Below are 20,838 nucleotides of genomic sequence, written 5' to 3' on the forward strand. Positions count from 1 at the left end.
GACGATGCGTCGTGTATATGCTTTGTATATTTTTATTATATTGTTTTGTGAGGTGCCTTGATTTTTACCCGATATCGAGAAAGCAGACGCCAATGCATTCGTTTTTGTTGGAAATATAATTGTTTCTTGTAATCCCACTATATGGTTTGTAGCTTTTTGTGTCTCCCTTCACCTTATATGTAAACTTACTTTTTCAAGACTAGCAGAAACGTGCTTTCTTTGATTTTTAGCAACAATTTGACATGACGTGTGTATAAATATCTAGCGATTTACATACAATACACCTCAAGGTCAAACTTAGAACTAATGAGGATTCCCAAAATCCTTGGGCGAATTTCATGCTAAACAAGTATAAAGACATTTACATAACCCGCTGTTAGATGTCACTCTGCTGATTAATAAACCAAAGATCCGATGTAATCCCTTATTGTCAACTAATGCATTAAAAACAATACGGATATTTCGTAGTGGAAAAATCGGATCGCATAGACATTACTTTTTTGGTTTAATTTACTCACAGATGGACTTATAGTTAAAATCGTGGATGGATGTTGTGCCATAATCTTGTTCACTTTTATATTTTTAAATGTAAAGACGAAAATAGTTGTAAAACATTCATTCGTTAATATAAAATTAATTTACGTCAGGATGGCTCTGAATTATAATGGTGTACAAGGTATATTTCAACTGAACAAGAAGTGACGTTTCTTTGGATGGTTGAATTTTTTTAAAATCTTTTCTAAATCAGAGGATTGTAAACAGTAGTAGTGGATTTTTTTTTCGTTAGGTAGAGTAGTTCGTTGTGGCGTTCTTTATGCAACAAGGATAATGGGGAAAAAATCGCTAAATAAAAAAGATACATAGGAAGGAACCAAACAAGACGGGGATGGAATTGAACATCACTTAATGGAATATTGAATACATAACTGACTTTCTCGCTTTATCTCACCATTCTTTCCTTTAACGTAAGAATACTATTATTTTTGACTTCACAATAATAAGTGATGGAGCCCTATTGATAAATAGTGAATGAAAGTTGTACTAAATAATGGCTGCAAAAATCAGTACGAATTTTGTAAATTATTATTATTATTACTACTGAGTTGTAGATTGGATGTAATAAAACCTATGCTCAGAAAGATTAATGTAAATCTGTTAATAATGCAAAACTGGGATTAACACTATATAATGTATAAACGCATACATGTTAAAGGGTGACACAGATACCAAGAGAAATTGGTATGAGCTTCGTTCTTCCTGATGTTTATTGGGTTATTTGTTTAATGTACATAGCTTTTAATTATGGGTCATTACACTTGGATCGTTTGTCTGCTTTAGTAATGAGATATATTACAGTTCTTTTTGTGGGGAGTCACAATAGAATATATTTGGAATAATGATTTGAATTATTCTCTAGCTAATATTTCCTGATTTTTTGGAAACTTCTGGATATTACTGGATTTGAATACCACAGTCATTCAAATGTTACCTTTAAAAAAATTCCCTGACATTCAAGATTATAGTTACTTTAACTTCTGGACAAAGAAGTCATCCAAGTACATAAATTTAAGCTGTGAAGTTTGTTAGAACCCTAAGAATGGATTAAAGTGTAGAAGATATAATAATGTGCTGGATGGTAGTTTCTCTTTTTAGTAGGAACTTCTAGAAAATGTAAATTTGAATCACTCCACCCATTAATTATTGCTTTTGATGTTTAAGAACAAAAATATAAACACCATCATTGGACCATTGTATGTAACAAAAGGTGTAACTACATTTTTCTCTAATTTTCCCTTGTGTGTTAACTTGCAGGGGTAATTTATTTGTACACTAAACATTGATATGTCTTACATTTTAATATAACTTCTCAATGTTGTATAAATAGTATTATTATTATTATTTGTTACCACTCGTTTTTTATAGCCACACATTTTAATGTTAGAAAGTTTATTATTCAATTCTGTAAGTATTACATTTGTATATTTACAGCTGTTGGAAGTAATATCTATACATTATTTTATACAGCAACTCAGTACAATTCTCCAATATAACCTTATTTAAAAGATACATGGTAATAGTACATTGATGATAGACAAATGTCTGCTTTTACTGAATTTTAAATGTTAAAAGCATACATTGTATGTCAATCATATAGTTAAATAAAGTCAAAGGATAAATTTTGGTATATCTGTGATTGAACTAGTTTGGGCATACAATGATATGGGATACTGCCCTGAAATAAAATAAATCCACAAGGTACACACACACTCTTATCACAATTTATGCTACATATTTGACAATAATGAATAAATAAAATTTCTAAATCTAAAATGTCTCCAAGGTTGTTAATGGCTATTGTACTAAAAAAATACAATATTCTGATCAAATACTACTTGTGCCTAAATATAGGCAGAAGATGAATTAATATTATATTACCTTTTTCTATGTTGTGTATAATGTAGGTAAATCATGTAAACTTGGATTAAAATAAATTTTTACGTGTATTAAAATAATTTGACAATTAATACACCTATAAAATATACATATATATATATAAATCAAGAGTATATTTTCTTTCAGAAAATAAGGACTGATGAAGCTACAAAAAAATGTATGGATAATATTTATAAGGTGGGTGTGTTTTGTTTTGACTGGTAATTATCTAATCTTAAATAAAGAATGAAGAAACAGTTAACAATTCTAGGCTTTATCACATTAAAACTGGCCATTAAGGCTTTATGATTAAGTTGATTAAGGTTAGACACGAAATAGCTCATTCATCAAAGACTTTTAATTTCAAGTCTAATCTTAACTTAATTCTAGGCTTTATTCATTACTTCATGAACATTTCATTGCAGATATATTTTGGCATTATTTAATCAAAGAAATAGCAGTAAAATATTTGTACAAATCTTATTGACAATTATTTGTAACAAAATAATGCACATTTAATGAGTATTATTTGTAACATGATAAATTGATGTTTTATATATGAGAAACTTTAACTGTCTATTTCAGTGGTTCTCAAACCATAATGGAATCTATATACACTTTCCATAATTATACAACTTGCTGGTGTATGTAATGGGGTTAACATTCTGATCACATATGAAATGTAACAGCTTCCTGAAATTATTGAATAAATGCAAAATAATTTTCCTCCTACAGTAAATCCACACATATGGTGTATATTTTGATCAAGTCATTTAGTAGCAATATGAAAATACATTTCATAAGCGATGAGTTACAATGCAACTTTTTAAATTTTCAAAAAATATATAAAAATGGTTGTAACTACTCATAATTTTACAAACAAACTTATGAAAGTTTCAATCAGATTCTGTTCAAGCATGACACATTTACCATTTCCATAGTAACTGTTTCATAGACAATGAAACTTGTGATTGAATCCAGTTTTTTTTTGTGTGGTATATTGTTTTCCATGTCAGACAGACAAGTAGTTAGAAACTCTATCACAAGTTTTGTGACCACAACTGATTATCATAAGCTTCTGGCTTTACTTTCAGACTTGAGAATGTGAAAAAAATGTTTGCATCTGTTCAAGTTCCTGCCACGGGTTCTGGAGCATGGAAGAGTTTACATAATTGCCCATGTTACAACTACGCCTCGAAATGTCGGCAGACCCCACGGATTATCTTCCACAGTAAGAATAAGAACAGTGGCTCTGTGGAAATCACCAGAAAAGAAGGAAGAGAAAACAGTTAATACGAATACTCAGTAGGCAAGAAAAACCAATGTACAAGTGTTTACATTAGGTTAACATTTGTTAGTACAACCTTCTGTCAATTATGAAGGCCCAGTTTATAATAAGATCTAAATAAAGCTGAACATTAAGTATCAAGTATCTGCTGGTCATCACAAGTAAGATGTGGTGAATGTGTAGAATAAGCCAATCACATGGTTCATAATTATTACCAATAGCTCCCTTTGTGTATTCTATCATACAACTAAAGCTACTTTGTTTTCAATGCATATACATTTCATTTTTAAATATAACACTACACAAGCTGCTGCCATTGATATATTTAGTCTCAACATACAATTTCTTGCATGTAGTGAACGTCCTAGGATTTCATAGTTGATACTATTTAAAACTATTTATAATAGTTTCATGCTCTTTAAAATGATACGGGTTCATTTCCTACCAGTGATAACTGTGCAGTAGCCATATATATTTACCCAATGCCTTTTCTAATATTAGAAAAGAAAATCTGGAAAGCAAATGCTTCATTACAATTTTCTGAAGGTAGCTAAAGCCTTTTTACATGCCACAAAATTATTTATAACCTATAGAATAGAGCTGCTGTAGATATTTTGTAATCAGTTTACAAAATGAATATTTATTACTAGCTTAAGTATACACAGTTTATCAAATATTTTGAGTATATGTGGTCTAAGAGAGATACTTATAAATATGAAATGGCTTTACCTAGGCAGTGATGCATAAAAGATATTTATATAATTACCCCTTTTTATTTTTGAAAAATGCCTATAATGCTTTACACAGAACATTCCTTAACTACCTTAAACCCTATATAGTTACATGGTGTACATTTTTCATAATAAGTAGCTTAGAAGGATGAAAAAGTTAAGGTTTTATTAATATTTATACATAATTAAAAATGCTTTATACATGACTCAATGTTATTAATATGTATTCTTAGACAAATTAGTTATTAACAATTTGAATAAAAAATTGTATTATGTGAGATTAAGTATGGTAAATTGATAGAAGGCAGAAATATTACATTGCAAAATAATGTGAAATTCCAAACCTTGTTTATTATCTCAAAATTAAAATAGTAATGAATGCCCAACATATCTAGAATCTATCCATGGTTTTAAATAAAGCACATCATAAATGCAATAAAACTTTTATAATGTCTTTCATTACAAAGTTAAAAATTAATTGAATTATAACATGCATTTTACCCATCTGTTGTCATCTTTTTATGGGGACAACCAACAAATATACTTTACTGATTAACTTAATACACAGATCTTACATTTAGATATATAAAAAAGATTACAGAAGTTGGTATTCTATATTGTTTAGTAAACTAAGAACTGAAGAGTCAAGGATTTAAGTTACATTTTTAAAACTACATGGATACCGTTAGTTTTCTGCCTCACATCCTGACTCACCTAGATAACATTCATGTTATTTTGACTGAAAAAATTTATAAAAGATAGGGTGATAATTATTAAAACATCAAATAATTCTGGTATTACTCAAAATTCATATACAAGGATTTAGAGAGTTAAGTCTGCTATAAAAATAATGCAATTTATATTAAAATATGTGGTCCATAAGCATAAAATGAATGAAGCTGTGAACAAACAAATTATCAACATTCGAAAAGCTAATACTCAAAGAACATGATCACTGAAAGAAAGCTAAAGGTATGCGTGACACTTGACAATGTCTAAATAAGTTATTAAGCTCAGTTTTTGTACTGGTATTGAACATCTCCTTGTACATTATGGTTTAAACACAGACATAAAAGAGTTAAATTCTACAGTTATGGAAGAACCAATTAAATATATACACGTATAGTACTTCAAACTTTTCCCTCAAAGTTCACAAAACTATGATATAATTCCCATGATTTACACATCATAAATAAAATTTTTAAAGTTATCTAAACACAAGTAAAACATTACAGTATAATTTCTTTTACATGAGAATTCAAAAGTATACTTGTATATGCCAAATGTTATTGTAATTGAAGTAACAATGTGGATAAGCTAGCTGACTGGTGTTCAGTTTCTTAATTAAATATCTTCTTTAGTCTTGAGATATTTGGAGTTAGCCATGCAGTGATAGAAAATAATTAATTCAGGAATGACTTCATTTCAAAGGATAAGGTTACTTTACTCAATGCTAAAACAGCATGTGATCAAATGGAATATTTAAAATTCACATTTATTAGCTCAATTTTGTATTAAAGCTTGAAACTGGAATTAAACTAATTTGCTTGCTCCAAAGTTGTTACTTACAATGTGAAGTGGAATTCTGTTACCTTAGTTTTTTACAGTTTTGTTTACTGAAAGTATCTAATATATGAAACAAAATATATTTACATCATACTAGGACAAATAAAACCAGTTCAAAAAACTCTACAAACAAAGCCTTAAATTTTACTTAAGTTGCAATGAGTTATTATATTAACAAAAAATATTGTTTTGGACAAAAGAAAATCTTTCTAGGAACTCAAAACATTTAAGGTGCAATTGATATTCATTATAAAGTATCTACACTTTATTTATTTGTGTGTTTATTTTAACTATCTTAAAAATACACTAGTAGAGAGGTGGAGACATTCTTGTATCAGTGCATGTTTGCTGGTCCTTACAAATGTATGAAGCTTTCACAGCAACTTGAATTAAGTGGTATCTGTATTCTCACAGGAAAGTTCACATAATAATTTTGATTTTCAGGGTGTAACAATATATTAACCTGGTTTCAAGCAATAGAAACTACACTTAATGTGGATATCTTACTTTTTTCCTGTTAATAAAAAGTAATCTCATATGATTGGACATTTCACTCAAGATTCAATTTTCTGTTCTCAGGTCTTTTATGCCCTAGCTAGTTTTACTTTTCATGAATGAATGTACAATGTAGTTCTTATGTTGAATACCCCATGTGAATCTGCAGATACATTCAAGTACTAACAAGGACCCAAAAATATAACTAAGAATATTGTGGCATACTTTATTAACATTAATTTCTTTCATTTAACAATAATCATTATTTCCAGTTATTACTAAAATGGAAATGTGTATCAAGATTGAAATGTTTGTTAAATTCACAGTCTTACAGTAGTTCCCTGATGCTAGTTCCTATGTAACACTTGCCACACAATCATAAGGCTTTCATGAGGCCTGAATTTGAAAACAGTTCCACAAGTAGTTATGGCTTCTCTTGAAATGTCCAAGATACAAACTCTCACATTACAAGGATATTATTAGTATCATGGAGGTTGCATCAACAGGAAAAAAGACAATGATGACAAGTGGATTAACCAGTCACTGTTACATCAGGTTATGCTGTATATTAGCACAGAGAACTAAAGCTACAGTAAAGGAAAAAACTTTTCATGGTCTCTCATTGAAAAAGTATGAAAAACTGAAATTTTGGAACAAACTGGCTGTTTGACCAAGTTTTTAAAATTTGAATGTTATATAAATTGAGTTATAATTATCATTTTGAAAGCAACAGAGTATTAGCTTTTCTTGTCCATCCATCCTTGAGAAGAGTAAAAAATAAAACTCCCCCCTTTATTTTTAAGGTCTCTGCTACTGCTGATAGCTACTGATTTCATAAACCAATTGCTTTTTAAAAAATAAACTGTCTTTATCTTAACCTGTATTCTTTCATATCTTATACTTGTTTCCTTTTCTCTTCAGGATACCACACAAAGAAATTAGAGGCTTTTATTCAATTGATCCACTGAATCACTTGCAAATTTCAATAAGATCACTTCTTGCCATTCTTTTTTTTTTTTAAGAGAAAATAAAAGACCTTAACCTATTCTCATAACATGTCCCTTTCATTATGAAAATATTCTAGAAACCACTCCCAGAACCCTTTCCAATAAGTCAATTTCTTTTCTTAGATATATACACCAAAGTAAGGTCTGCTTAGTCATTTCCATAGAGATAATTACTTCTTTTGACTTCCAATTAATATGCATGCATATATATATATATACACACACACACACACACACACACATATTGGCATTAACACAAAAGCACTGCCTCAATGACTTTAGTGATTTATCCACTATTATGTCAAGAACCCTTTCTTTGACTATGCATTTGAATGGTTTCCTATCTATATGAAATGTGTGATCCACCTTATGGTTATCCAAATGCATTATCTTGTACTTCATATAATTAAAATTATTTGCAAAGCTCACCCATAGATACAGATCATTCTATAGTACAGTAACATCCAAGTTCAATTTCACCTACAAATTTCCATTTATCAATTATGCTCCTGTCAACATTATAACTGTAAATAACAAAAACCACTGGCACAAGGCAATCCACTAGTAATAAGGATCCAGTTTGACTAGACTCCAATAGCCATATTAGGACTAGTGAACACCTTTTAGGTGTTCTGTGTTCATCTACATAAAGTTTAAGTGAAAATAATACTTTAGTGCTATTTCAACTTTTAAATCATGATATTTTGTAATATTTAGTGTAACGTACAAAGAAAAATGAAATATTCAAAGTTACCTTTCTAGGTATCTCTGATGGATCTTACCTTTTTTTATTGCAATTTTTCTGTTCATCCCAAACTATTGGTTTATATATTAACCCTTAAATAGTGGGAATGTTGTAGGTAGCAGCATCAGTTGACAATGGCTGCCATTTAAGGGTTAAGAAACTATCCCTTCAGGCTGTAATCATTCATTTTTTCTCTCAGTTTATTAATAGTCTCACAGCATCAGTTATGTGTATCAAAGAAGCTCAACTTTGAAAATAGGTGCAGACAAAACTTAAACAATATTACATGGAACTGTTTATACTGTTTGCATCAGTGTAAATATAGAATGGATAAATAGTATGAGACAATTTATATTATGGGAAAGTGATATGAACCATTTTCTGTGAAGAACAGTGAAATTTAATGGGAAGTTTAAAAACGTGGGATAACAAGAGATTTGGAGAATTTATTTTCTTCTATGACAAGACATCAGGTAAACTTAAGGTGCATGACAAAAATATTCTGATGACTAGAATTCTTGTTCACTTAATAATGTAATTTTAGTCATACTACAAAATACACATACAAGTAATTGTTTATTGAAAATAAACTATATTTGTCAGATATAAATTGATCTTGATTGGCAAAATATATTAATAACAAAGCGCTTCCATTAATGGAAGTCCCCAGAACATCCATGCTTTGACTGCAAAGTTGTTTTTTCAAAGTCAATCTTATTTTATTGCAGATACCTTAAAACATTTTCAGTGCTTTATAAAATATTTTGACATTGGCTTAAAATTTAAATTGCCTTTTTATTTCTTGTAGTTCACATGTGAATCCATGTTGATTTGCAAATAATTTTAGAAAACAAGATGTACAAGGAATTATCTTATTTGAGTTTACAAAATTATCTGGAGGATCAAGATGACAAAGGTCTCTGATTTAATTTGTGCTTTATTCTTATCAGGATGAGAGAACACAAGTCCAATATTTGTAAAATACAGACTGAGTTCCAGTTAAAACAGTTATTTTTCTAATGAAGTTATCAACTTGGTGAACACGTTGCTTTTGGCAATGTTGGAGGCTAGCACTTTATAGGGGTTTAGAAGGGAATACTTTATTTCCTGAAAAGTAAAAGATTGCTGTGCAAGGTTGCCTTGAAGAACCAAATGGTCCCTTGTTGTCTGTAAGTTACAGTAGATAGTTTTACAAAACTTTTATCATTCTAGAATCTTTCTTACTACAGAAGACTAACTGGTCTATAATTTAAAAGATAAGCCTTATCTCTACCTTTTATAATAGGAGTAACATAAATTTTCCAGTCCTCAAATATCTGCCTGTCTGTCTACTTACCAGAAATATAAGAAAGAGGCTCACATCTATGGTTTTCCTTATAACAGTGAAATACGTTGTCCAGTCTTAATGCTTTATCTGTTTTTAACCTCTCAAATTTTTAATTTTAAATCAGCATAGCTCAGATATTTCCCCTATAATGTTTAAAAGTCAGAAATATTGATAACACCTTCTCTATCTTAATTTTAATCAACAGATGAAAGGCCACATGAATTTGTTTTTAGAAAAAAAAAGTATTGTAAGACTCCTGTTAACATACTTTGCCAAACTCTACAAATACAACTGTATTGAATATGAAATTCACAGGTAAGGAAAACCATTTCTGATAAGTATAGCGTCTTATTGCAAACCTGACTATACTTAAAAAAATCATTCTTAAATAGCCCAATACACTTTCTTAAATTTTAGTAAAAGTTTTTAAGAGGCTTTTACAATGTAACAATATTTTAGGGGTAAATGCTAATTCACATGGCACTGACCTAGTGCAAACAAATGTTGAAATAACAGACACAGAAGAGAAAGGTGTAATATTTCAGTTTTTTAAACAGTTGAGCCCTTTTTCCTATAAATATTTTACCAATGTCATTGACATTGTATAAGCCTATATAGTATATTATGAATTTCACTATCAGTTCAGCTTGACTTGCTAGTACGACTCTTAAGTCCGTCTAGTCAGGACATATCTGTGGTATTGGTATATACCGTATATTACTTGTAAAATAAAGTTTACCATTGCTGTGGGATGTTGGAAAATAATCTGACATCGAACTTGAATTGTTAGAGAATATCTGATGATACCACAGTTTGGATGGGCTTGAATTTGAACGAGGTGAAGGAGAAAAGTGTGTAGGTACCTGTTCCAATCTTTCCTGTTGATCTATATTATCGAAATTACTAATATTATTATGGCGAAATGGAGAAAGATAATATGGGTTAATTTTCATGTGAGTACCAAGTACCGTAAATGGCATTGAGTGACAGGAATTTGCAAAATACTTATTTGCTGTGAAACGAGGGTAGCATTAGTATTATGAAAATTGCTATTAGGCGTAAAAGTTAAATTAGAGGAAAGAAGAAACCCACCTCGAGCACTGTATGAACTTCTGTAATGAGAGCTATGTTGAGCGAAATCACCTGGATTCATAATTATCTCTTTTCAGTGAAACATTGATCAATACAGAAATTCGAACCATGTAAAAACTCAATAATCTCTCACTCTCTCGTCCCACTTATTGCATGTGCTATACTGACAGCATTTACTAAGTTAATTATAGGTACGTATCAAAAATGGCTATGTATTTATTAAAAATAAATAAATATTAGAACGTAAAAAAGTAACAACGCTATTTCTAACCCATAAAAAATATATTCTCTAAGTTAGTACATACGAGTTAAAACTATAAAAATAATTGGACATGTCCATATTAATAATTGTTTTAAAGTAACTACAATTGTACTTGAATTAGTATGCAAGTTAATGAAGGGCACATTTTTCTTTATTACGACTAGATGTTTTTCGCCCGGTGAGACAGCGCCAAGCTTTTGGATTTATAGTGTTAAAATCAGGGGCTCAATACTCCTCGGTAGATATAGAAGGTAGTCCGACATGTCTTTGCTGTAAGAAAACACACACACACACCCTTCTCCATATTCTTTTTAATTTATCTATTTTCATGGCTAAAATCACGTGTAAATTTTTTTTGGGTTTTAATTTCGCGCAAAGCTACTCGAGGGCTATCTCCGCTAGCCGTCCCTAATTTAGCAGTGTAAGACTAGAGGAGAGGCAGCTAATCATCACCACCCACCGCCAACTCTTGGGCTACTCTTTTACCAACAAATAGTGGGATTGACCGTAACATTATAACGCCCCCACGGCTGAAAAGGCGAGCATGTTTGGTGCCACCGGGATTCGAACCCGCGACCCTCAGATTACGAGTCGTACGCCTTAACCCATCTGGTCATGCTGGGTCACACGTGTAAAATATCTCATTTGTTAACTACAAGCTACTACCCAAGAAGCCTAGCTTTTCTTCGATATTAGAACTCGTATGTTTGGTTACAAAATAAGAGACTAAAGTATCCGACAAAAAATCTTGAATAATGAGTTATTCAATGAGAGCACTAGAGTACGGCATAACAATATAGTGTATCTTTATATTATTTCATTATATCACAAGGTCGTTTAGGACAAAGGGGTTTTACCCCCCCCCCCTCCAGCCATTAAATTGTATGCAAAAATGAAGAGGGAAAATGTTAAGTTACTAAATGTTAATAGAAGATGGTCTAAATGAAACGTCTTTGAAATAGACAAGTTTACCAGAAGTATTTTAAGATGTTTTTATGTGAAGACAGGCTTAATTAATTGTATCATGATATAGTAGTGTGGTTTTGTCAGGCTCACTGACAAGTAAGGATAGGAACTGTAATATCCCAATTTCTGACTCGGAATTGAAGAAAAAGACTAAAGACAATTGAAAAACAAGTTGAAAAGATAGATGGATGTACAATAATTAGGAAAAGAACTGTCTAAAATGAAGAGTATTTTCACAAGAAATTCTGAATGCAATTTTATTGAAAATCTGAATAAATTATTTAAAGATCTGAGAGAGTACAATGAGTTAATTACAACTATATACAAAATACAATAGTGTTATCTTTCCCACAGTACATGCGCGATCACATCAGAAAAGTAAAACTATTTTATAACAAATACACAAGCAATCAAGATTAAAAAATGAGTGTGTAGAATAGCATCTTTATTAAAGGGTTCCAGATGTTATAAGTGTTTGTAGACCAATCTTCAAAATCGTACTGACTGAAAAACATAACATTACATACTAATAACAAAAGTACCATTCTTAGGATGAAAGTATAACTGGGACAACTGATCGTCTTGCCAGTGAAAAAGAACACTGTCATTTCTTTATATTATGTTCTAAATTACAGCAGCCTCTCCCACGAGGTGGTTCATGTGACATTCCAGTTGAATGACCCAGTTGTTTGAGTAACTTAGCGAGAGAAGCTTAGTGTCTCGCTTGAATAGCTTAATATATCTATATAATAACATTCAGTGCCTGTGTGCCAAATAATTTCCTATTCTGTTGGAAGATCATTCTCTATTTCACGTCGAATGAAAACTTCTTTACGTTCTACCGTTGGACAAGAAAGACTGTCTCATGTCGTCATTTTGAATATTGAACGAGAAATAACATATTTTGTGATAGAAAACAAAATGCAAGAGATGTTCAATGCTTTTTCTCGTCAGAAGGATCGTGAAAACGTATTGATTATTTGAATTTTATTTGGTCTTATGTTATATGCGTTAGAAAAGTAAAAACACTAGCTGCAATGAAAACTTTGTTTACGATTTTTGTTTCTTAAAGGCAAATATATGGTGTTACTTTTTCAAAGCAATCAGGGTATTGAAAATTTATGTTTATGTTTTTTGATTCCTAATAACAAAAATATGATGCTACTTTTTCGGAGGGGTCTGGATACTGACCCCCTAGTTGGGAAGTCTGCTCTGTGGGTCTGGGTGTACCACGATGATGTCTGTAAAAACGTCAAAAACAAGCCTAACACTCTCGTCACCAAATTTATATATCTCAATAATTTGAGACATTGGGATTACCTTTTTCAAAAAATGAACTAGTAAAACGTTAATTTCATACACTGAGACAAATATCTTCTGAATGTAGTAAACCAAATAGGTTATAAAAAGCTCAAAGTGCAGACTTGATCTAAAAACAAATCAGATCTACGTAAAAAAGATCTTGAAGTATTGGACATACAGAAACGTTTATAATTTTTTTTTTTTATAAAACAAAATCACCCAATAAATGTTTAAAATATTTCGAATCAACAGAGCCAGGGTTCGTAGTATGAAAGTAGCTGATGGTTGAAAGTTGTAGGTTAAGGTTGGATACTGTTAAGGGCTCCTATCTGATTTAGGAATGTCTGTACAAGATCACTGGGTGATCTAAGACTTTAAAAATGGTTTTCTTTATTGTTAAGCACAAACCTTTGCAATGGGGATGTCTATGTTGTCCCCTCCCCACGAGTATCAAAACCCTGTTCTCAACGGTGTTAGACATCCAACTTATCGCTAAGACATTGGGGAGTGACGCAAATGTTTACTTTTGTTGTAGAGTTTAAACAAAGTATATATTTATAAAATAAATCAAATATTTGTGGGCTGTATCAAAAAATAACATATATTTTGTTGAGGCAATGGTAGATTCACTGTACGTTCTTACTCATAAATAATAATTCCGTAGTTTGATGTTTATTAACGGTGAAAATACAAATAGACAGCTTTGAAGTTGAAATATTTTCACTTACGGATCCAACTAATTTGATGTAAAAACTCTTCGTTGAGTTCCTTGTAGATGGTTAGGTAGACAATTCTTCAACAATTTTTAAAAGTGCATACAATTTAAATTCAAATGGGTATAGTAAATTGTACAAGTGAGGCATTGCTACGTACGTATGTTGGTGCCCCGCATGATTAATTGTAGTAATAAACAGAGAAAGATGCTGTACGAGTAAACATATTTTCCAAAGAAATTATGTTTAGAAAATAACAACATTTGAAGAAAACATGTCGAGAAACGTGTTGCCCTGCGAGTGATCTGAAAGTACAGTATAAGCGAACATAATTTTTTAAAGCAATAATGTTTGTAGACCATTATAACGCTATATTAAGCAAATGCTGAGAAAGCTGAGAAACATGTCACAGTACAATTAACCTGTTGATGAATAACTGACGCTACCAAAATCAAATAAATACAGAAGCATTACTTCAGAGAAACACACCGAGGGACTTCAGTAATGTGTTTAGATTGAACAAATAGACACTCTCGGCGTTATAGGTCATCGAAGCTATAAACCAGTGGTGCACAAACTTTATGAGTCAGGAACCACAAACAGACTTCTCATAACTGTTGGGAGCCACAAAAAAGTGAAAATTAAAATCGTCCCACAGTTGTTTCACACAAGATGGACATCACATTTAAGAACACACAAATAACGAGTACATCAAAGAGTTTACACATTATTCTAAGAAATGTTATGATACGTCAACTGTCACAAAGTAAGTGCGATGGATGGTGCTGCATGTCATCTACGAGCTTAGAAATGTCCGGCTTGATGTTTAACGTTGAAAGACGCAAGACTGCTTCCAGATAATCATCAGTCAGCTGATTGCGAGTGTTGTTTTTGTTCAGTTTCATATGCGGGAAAGCCTGTTCGCAGCAGTACGTGCTGCCAAACATGCTGGTGTCGACAAGTGCGTTCTCTTTCAGATTAACAAATGTATCAGGAAACGTTTTGTAGAAGTCAAGCAAACTGTTTTCTCGGTAAATAGCAAGCAGTTCATCAGATGCCTAAAGATCAGTAAGTTCGAGCTGATATTCTGCTGACAAATCATCCACTGACACACTGAACAGATCAGCAAAACGTTTCATCAACAATCTGCATTGGTCAAAGTCATGAAACCTTGAGTTGAAGGATTGAATCAAGGTATCTAGCTTCCCAACATAAACTTGTGTGTCTATGTCCTGATTTTTCTGTATCTGTGACTGAAAAGTGGGAAAGTGCACGAAGTTGCCTGATGCTGCTTGCTGCCGGAACAATTGCAGCTTTGTCCTGAAATCTGAGATGTGATTTGTAAGCTGACAGACAAGCTGATTTTTGCCTTGCAACTTCAAATTCAGATCATTCAAGTGTTGTGTCATGTCGACCAGAAAGGCCAAATCAGCTTGCCATGCTGGATCAGTCATTGAAATCACTTCTATATCTTTGTTCTTGATTCTGAGTAATTCTATCACCTCATCAATCAACTCCCAGAATCTTCTGAGCATCTTCCCTCGACTTAGCCAACGTACTTCACAGTGATACACAAGGTCACCATAGTCTTAATCAATTTCTTCAAGAAGACTTCGAAACTGACGGTGATTGAGCCCTCTTGATTTAATGAAATTAATGGTTTTCGTCACTAATGCCATCAGTGCCTGAAAATCAAGTTCTTTACAACACAGGTTCTGTTGGTGAATAATACAGTGCAACTTCACCAACTGTCTATTCTGCTTTCCTCAATGCTTCATCAACAGTGCTACCAGGCCGCTACTTTCTCCGGTCATGGCTGGTGCTTCATCAGTTGTCATACTTACCAGTTTCGTGAAATCCAATGAAACACTACTACACAGTCGTACTGTCTCCATGAATAGAGCAGACCTAGTTGTGTGACCCTTCATGGAACCCATACTGATTAGTTCCTCTGTGATATCAAACGATGACGACACACCACGAACAAAAACTAGTAGCTGTGCAGTTGAACTGAAGTCAGTCAACTCGTCTGCTGCCAAAGGAAGTAGACAAAGTTGGCTGCTTTATTTGTAAGCTGCCTTGTCACGTCTGCTGAGAGGTGTGAAATTTTTCGTTGAACTGTCATATGATTCAAAGCCACCGTCTGTAGCTTGCGAACTGCTTCTGGACACAACTTTTTCAATGCAGTAATCATATATTGCTTGACAAAATCACCATCAGTGAACGGTCGGCCAGATTTCGCCATCATCAACGAAATATTGTAACTGATCTCGAATGCTGCACCTAAATCTGCTGACTGTTTTGAGAAAACGTTCTGCTGGTGATTCAGCGACCAACGCAGAGATTCAGTTCGAGCTGTTAGTTCATCACCGACAACGTTGTGAAAATCTTTATGCTTCGACTCATAATGACGCTTTATATTGGATACCTTCGCCACTGCTACTGTCGAATGACACAGCAGACAAATCACGTTATTCTGTTGTTGAACAAAACAGTATTGCGCAGTCCAATCATGAAACTGTCGGTTTTCGTCGTCAACTTTCTTTTACGATTAGCTGCCATTTTTGTTACGAAATAATATCAAAATAGGGCTCGTAAGTAAATCTCGAAGAAAAATTGGAACGCGTGAGATTTTGTAATTACGGAAATATTACGTCATTGCGCCAATGATTAAATGCCTATGCATTAACGAGATTTGTTTATTAAATTTTCTTTATTGCTCGACACAAATATGGAACCATCCAGTATTTAATCTAATGCATATTCTTCTATAGCGCTTAATCTTCGCGCAGGCGCGAACTCTCTATGTTTGACTTTCCCGTTGGACATCGCGGGACGGACTTTGTGCACCACTGCTATAAACTAAAATCTAGGAAATGTCTCATGAATTTTGAACTTAATACGCAGACGTCAGCAAGCTTGTAAGGAGATATACAAACTTAGATGTTGAAGCTGGAGACCTCGTTTAATGAGACGACGCTATAATCGGACAATTGTTCATGGATGGTGGAGGAGTACTTTACATGTATAGAGAAGAGGTCATGTGGTCGGTTAAATTAACCAAGCCCGTGTTAAAATGAGAACTAGTAATTAACTGGAGAATGTAGGAGCTCGTAAACAGAGTTTGACAGTTTAATGGTGCGTCGGTAAGAGTTTTTTCACGAAACAAACTCAGAGCAATTGTAAACTGGAAACTAGCTGTTTCTTTGAGCAGGCCGATAATCACCCTCCTACTAATATAAAAGGGCTTGGAAAATAAGTCCAGTTCGCTAGTCAGCTAAGTAATTCAGATAACTCAGTATCTCAGTCAGAATGAAAACGGAAGAACAGGAAGATGTCTTCATACCCAAACTCTTTGTAAGTATTATCAATGTCATTATTCCTTAACATCAGTCACCATGGTAATAGAAGTAACTAACTGCCTAAAATAAACCTTAACAAGTTAGACTGTATATAAGTGTGTGTTGTGTTAAATTTTTGAAAGTATCAATAAAGTGTTTTATTGGACGTCTAGGATTCGAGTCTCTCTTGTTTGAGCTGTAAAGCCTTGAGTTAGTGCCTATGAGCTCCATTCTCTACAACATTCACACCTAAAAATAAATTTTGCACTTGACAGCGAGTAGTATTATTCGAAGCTCCAACGACGAAACCGATTCAACTCACTCAGTGTGCTCGCAGGTTAGCCCACGATCCCGTCACGTGACAATGGCGCAGTCGACAGGATGTTTGGAGTAACTAACAAGTTGATTAAAACAAAGAAAAGGATAAGACTTTGACATTAGGAACCAAAAAACATGATCCTAGCCGGGATGACGGAGCAAAAATAGAAGTAGTTATGGCAGTATGGAATAAAAGATTGAGTGTCTATAATGTTAAGGAAGTGTCACCAGTAGTTGAAGTATAAATAGAAGTAGTTATGGCAGTATGGAATAAAAGATTGAGTGTCTATAATGTTAAGGAAGTGTCACCAGTAGTTGAAGTATAAATAGAAGTAGTTATGGCAGTATGGAATAAAAGATTGAGTGTCTATAATGTTAAGGAAGTGTCACCAGTAGTTGAAGTATAAATAGAAGTAGTTATGGCAGTATGGAATAAAAGATTGAGTGTCTATAATGTTAAGGAAGTGTCACCAGTAGTTGAAGTATAAATAGAAGTAGTTATGGCAGTATGGAATAAAAGATTGAGTGTCTATAATGTTAAGGAAGTGTCACCAGTAGTTGAAGTATAAATAGAAGTAGTTATGGCAGAATGGAATAAAAGATTGAGTGTCTATGATGTTAAGGAAGTGTCACCAGTAGTTGAAGTATAAATAGAAGTAGTATGTCAGTTACTGGTTGACACAGACGCTCGATTTTCCTTACTAAACGCCCAATTTATGAAAGAAAATCCGACATTATTGAATAATGCTGGGAAGGAAGTTTCTAAAATAATTTTGACTTCCATAACGGGACATCTTGTTAAAACGCTGGGTAAGTATAGCGTTCAAATAAAAGGAGATTTAGAATTACAACACTCGTTTTACATCTGTAAGCAAATATATTTGGATACAGATAGTATTACAGGACAGGATTTCTTGAGGGCGTATGACAATGAAATAGCTTTTACTTCGGGTAAGATACGTATAGAAATAGAAGTCTTAAGTTTTGAAGGGCTTGAACCTCTAAACTTATGTGCAAAAGTTGAAACGAACTATACCTTCCCGCTGACTATAGCAAATAGGCAGACGCCTAGCGTTAATGTTAGCCTGGCTAAGGATTATCCGTCCACACACAAAGAAACACTGATTCCTAAAAGCGTAACAATACACGACAAAGTTGGAGAGGTAAGAGTAAGAAGTGTTCACAGAGAAATCCAGTAAATAAAAATGGTTGTAAAAATACTAAGCCAAGCTGTAACGATAGTAATAAGAACAATGGAAAGTTTGAAAGTAAAGTTAGTGATAAGATAGAGAACAAACCCAGTAAACAGGGAGATAATAATTCAAACCTCTCAGATGACTCTACGCTTATGGCAAATATAAGCAACAGAGCATCCCAACAGGAGTATTTGAAAGAAAGAGCATCTGTAAGACTTGGTAACATAACTGAAATACCTGCAAGAAATCAATTTGTTGTCGAAGCTAAAATAGAGGAATTTAAATATAACGAAGAAGTGTTGATTGAAGCTATTGAGTTAGAAGAAACAGGAGTTTATATAGCTGCTTGTCTTAGTAAAGTGCTAAAGATGTTGAACGTAAATGAAGAAATAGTAATACTTCTGAAACATATAGTAGTAGGTAAGGCTACTAGTAGAGAAACATTAGCTGCAGTAGGAGAGCATAAAGTCAGAAATATTAAGAGAAAAGCACAACAGTGCAAAATAAACTGGAATTCTATGTTAGGACATGTAAAGAGAGAACATAAACAATACTTAGTAACATTAAAAGAAGAATATAGAGATATATCCTTAGGAGAAGGTGACACAAATGGTTGTACAAATAGAGTTAAACATAGAATAGTGCTAAACGACAATAAACCGACAGCACAGAGACCTTATTGAGTGCCAGAAAAGCACAAGGTTGAATTAAGACAATGTGTAAAAGAGATGCTTGAACAAGGAATAACTGAGGACAGTAATAGCCCGTATGCATCACCAGCTGTCTTATTCCCTGAAAAGGATGGAAAATTAAGATTCTGTGTATATTTTAGAAAAGTGAATGCAGTAACAGTTAAAGACATCCGTTATCTAATATCCAAGAGACGTTAGATAGGTTGGATTATAGAAAATATTTTTCGTCTATGGATTTACTAAGTGGGTATGAGCAGGTAGAAATAAAAGAAGAGGATAAAGATAAAACTGCTTTTATATCAGTTTAACAAAATGCACTTTGGTTCATATACTGGTCCTTCAACATTACAGAGATTAATGGATGTTGCATCATCAGGGTTACAAGATTCATAATGTGTCTCTTACTTAGATGATGTTATAGTGTTCGCTGTAACACTTAGAAAGATTAAAACATGTATTTGAGAGATTACGAGAAGCAAACGTAAAGCTGAAACCAAGTAAATGCCAGTTCTTGAAAAAAGAAGTAGAATGTCTAAGTCATATGGTACTCGATCAATCCCACTATTCGTTGGTAAAAGAGTAGTTTAAGAATGGACGGTGGGAGTTGATGACTAACTGCCTTCCTTCTAGTCTTACATTGCTGAATTAGGGTCAGCTAGCTTTGTGCGAAATTCAAAATAAACCAAACTCACTAGTGATTAACTAGTGTTTGATAATAACTTATGAATATTTTTTTTATGATTTTTCTTGGTCAAAATGAACAAATTTACTATTTCGAAAACTATATATTATTTTGTAACAATTAGAAATAAACTGTGGTTAAACTCAAAATTAATGTAGATATCAGTGACTACTAAATGAAACAGTACAGTAACATGTGATCTCTGTTTACTGTAGCCAAAATTGAATGCGTTTATTCCAAACTAAAAAGCAAAATATTTAGGATAGTAATTGAAGAACTGGAACATCTTTTTCAGTTGTCCTGTTTTTTAAAGTAGAAAACGTTGGCAACTATATAATTCAAAGTTCTTAAAATTATAAGCACGTTAAAAATGTTAGCATCAAGGAACCAAGAGCAATATTAGAGTATATTCTACGAATTTTATGATGTTTAAATGTTTGTGTGGACCAAATGTCTTTAATTCATCAAAGTGTTAAAAATTAATAATTACTGAAGCTAGACAAATATAAAACGAATATTTCATATTGAGTTAATAAATACTTTTTATTAAATCTCTGATTATGCCTCAGAACTTGTTTAGTTAAGGATGTCAAAGTTCATGATTCGATAAATTTGCGCAATGTGCATGACGTCACATCCGGGTAGTAATCTGTGAACGTTCATCAAGTTGCTCATTTGAGAC

The 20,838-nt window shown here is 32.7% G+C and overlaps 1 protein-coding gene and 1 long non-coding RNA gene across 3 annotated transcripts in view; one reads left to right on the forward strand and one right to left on the reverse strand.

The window, feature by feature from the left end:
• LOC143233900 (uncharacterized) overlaps positions 1–4,728 on the forward strand; it is an 83,223-nt gene extending 78,495 nt beyond the window's left edge. For both annotated transcript variants that reach the window (XM_076470765.1, XM_076470766.1), the window contains exons 13-14: positions 2,581–2,631; positions 3,528–4,728. Coding sequence is in view for 1 of the 2 variants with exons in the window: in XM_076470766.1 (XP_076326881.1) it covers positions 2,581–2,594 (14 nt within the window). In the remaining variant the exon portion in view is untranslated. The remainder of the gene's footprint in view (positions 1–2,580; positions 2,632–3,527) is intronic.
• On the reverse strand, positions 1,931–9,736 carry LOC143233902 (uncharacterized). The gene is made up of 2 exons (XR_013018381.1): positions 9,602–9,736; positions 1,931–3,685 (listed from the first exon to the last, which is right to left on the reverse strand). It is a non-coding gene; the product is annotated as an uncharacterized LOC143233902 (long non-coding RNA).
• Positions 9,737–20,838: the final 11,102 nt, after the last annotated feature.

The sequence above is a fragment of the Tachypleus tridentatus genome, chromosome 12 (genome assembly GCF_004210375.1).
Source record: "Tachypleus tridentatus isolate NWPU-2018 chromosome 12, ASM421037v1, whole genome shotgun sequence".
Taxonomy (NCBI): Eukaryota; Metazoa; Arthropoda; class Merostomata; order Xiphosura; family Limulidae; genus Tachypleus; species Tachypleus tridentatus.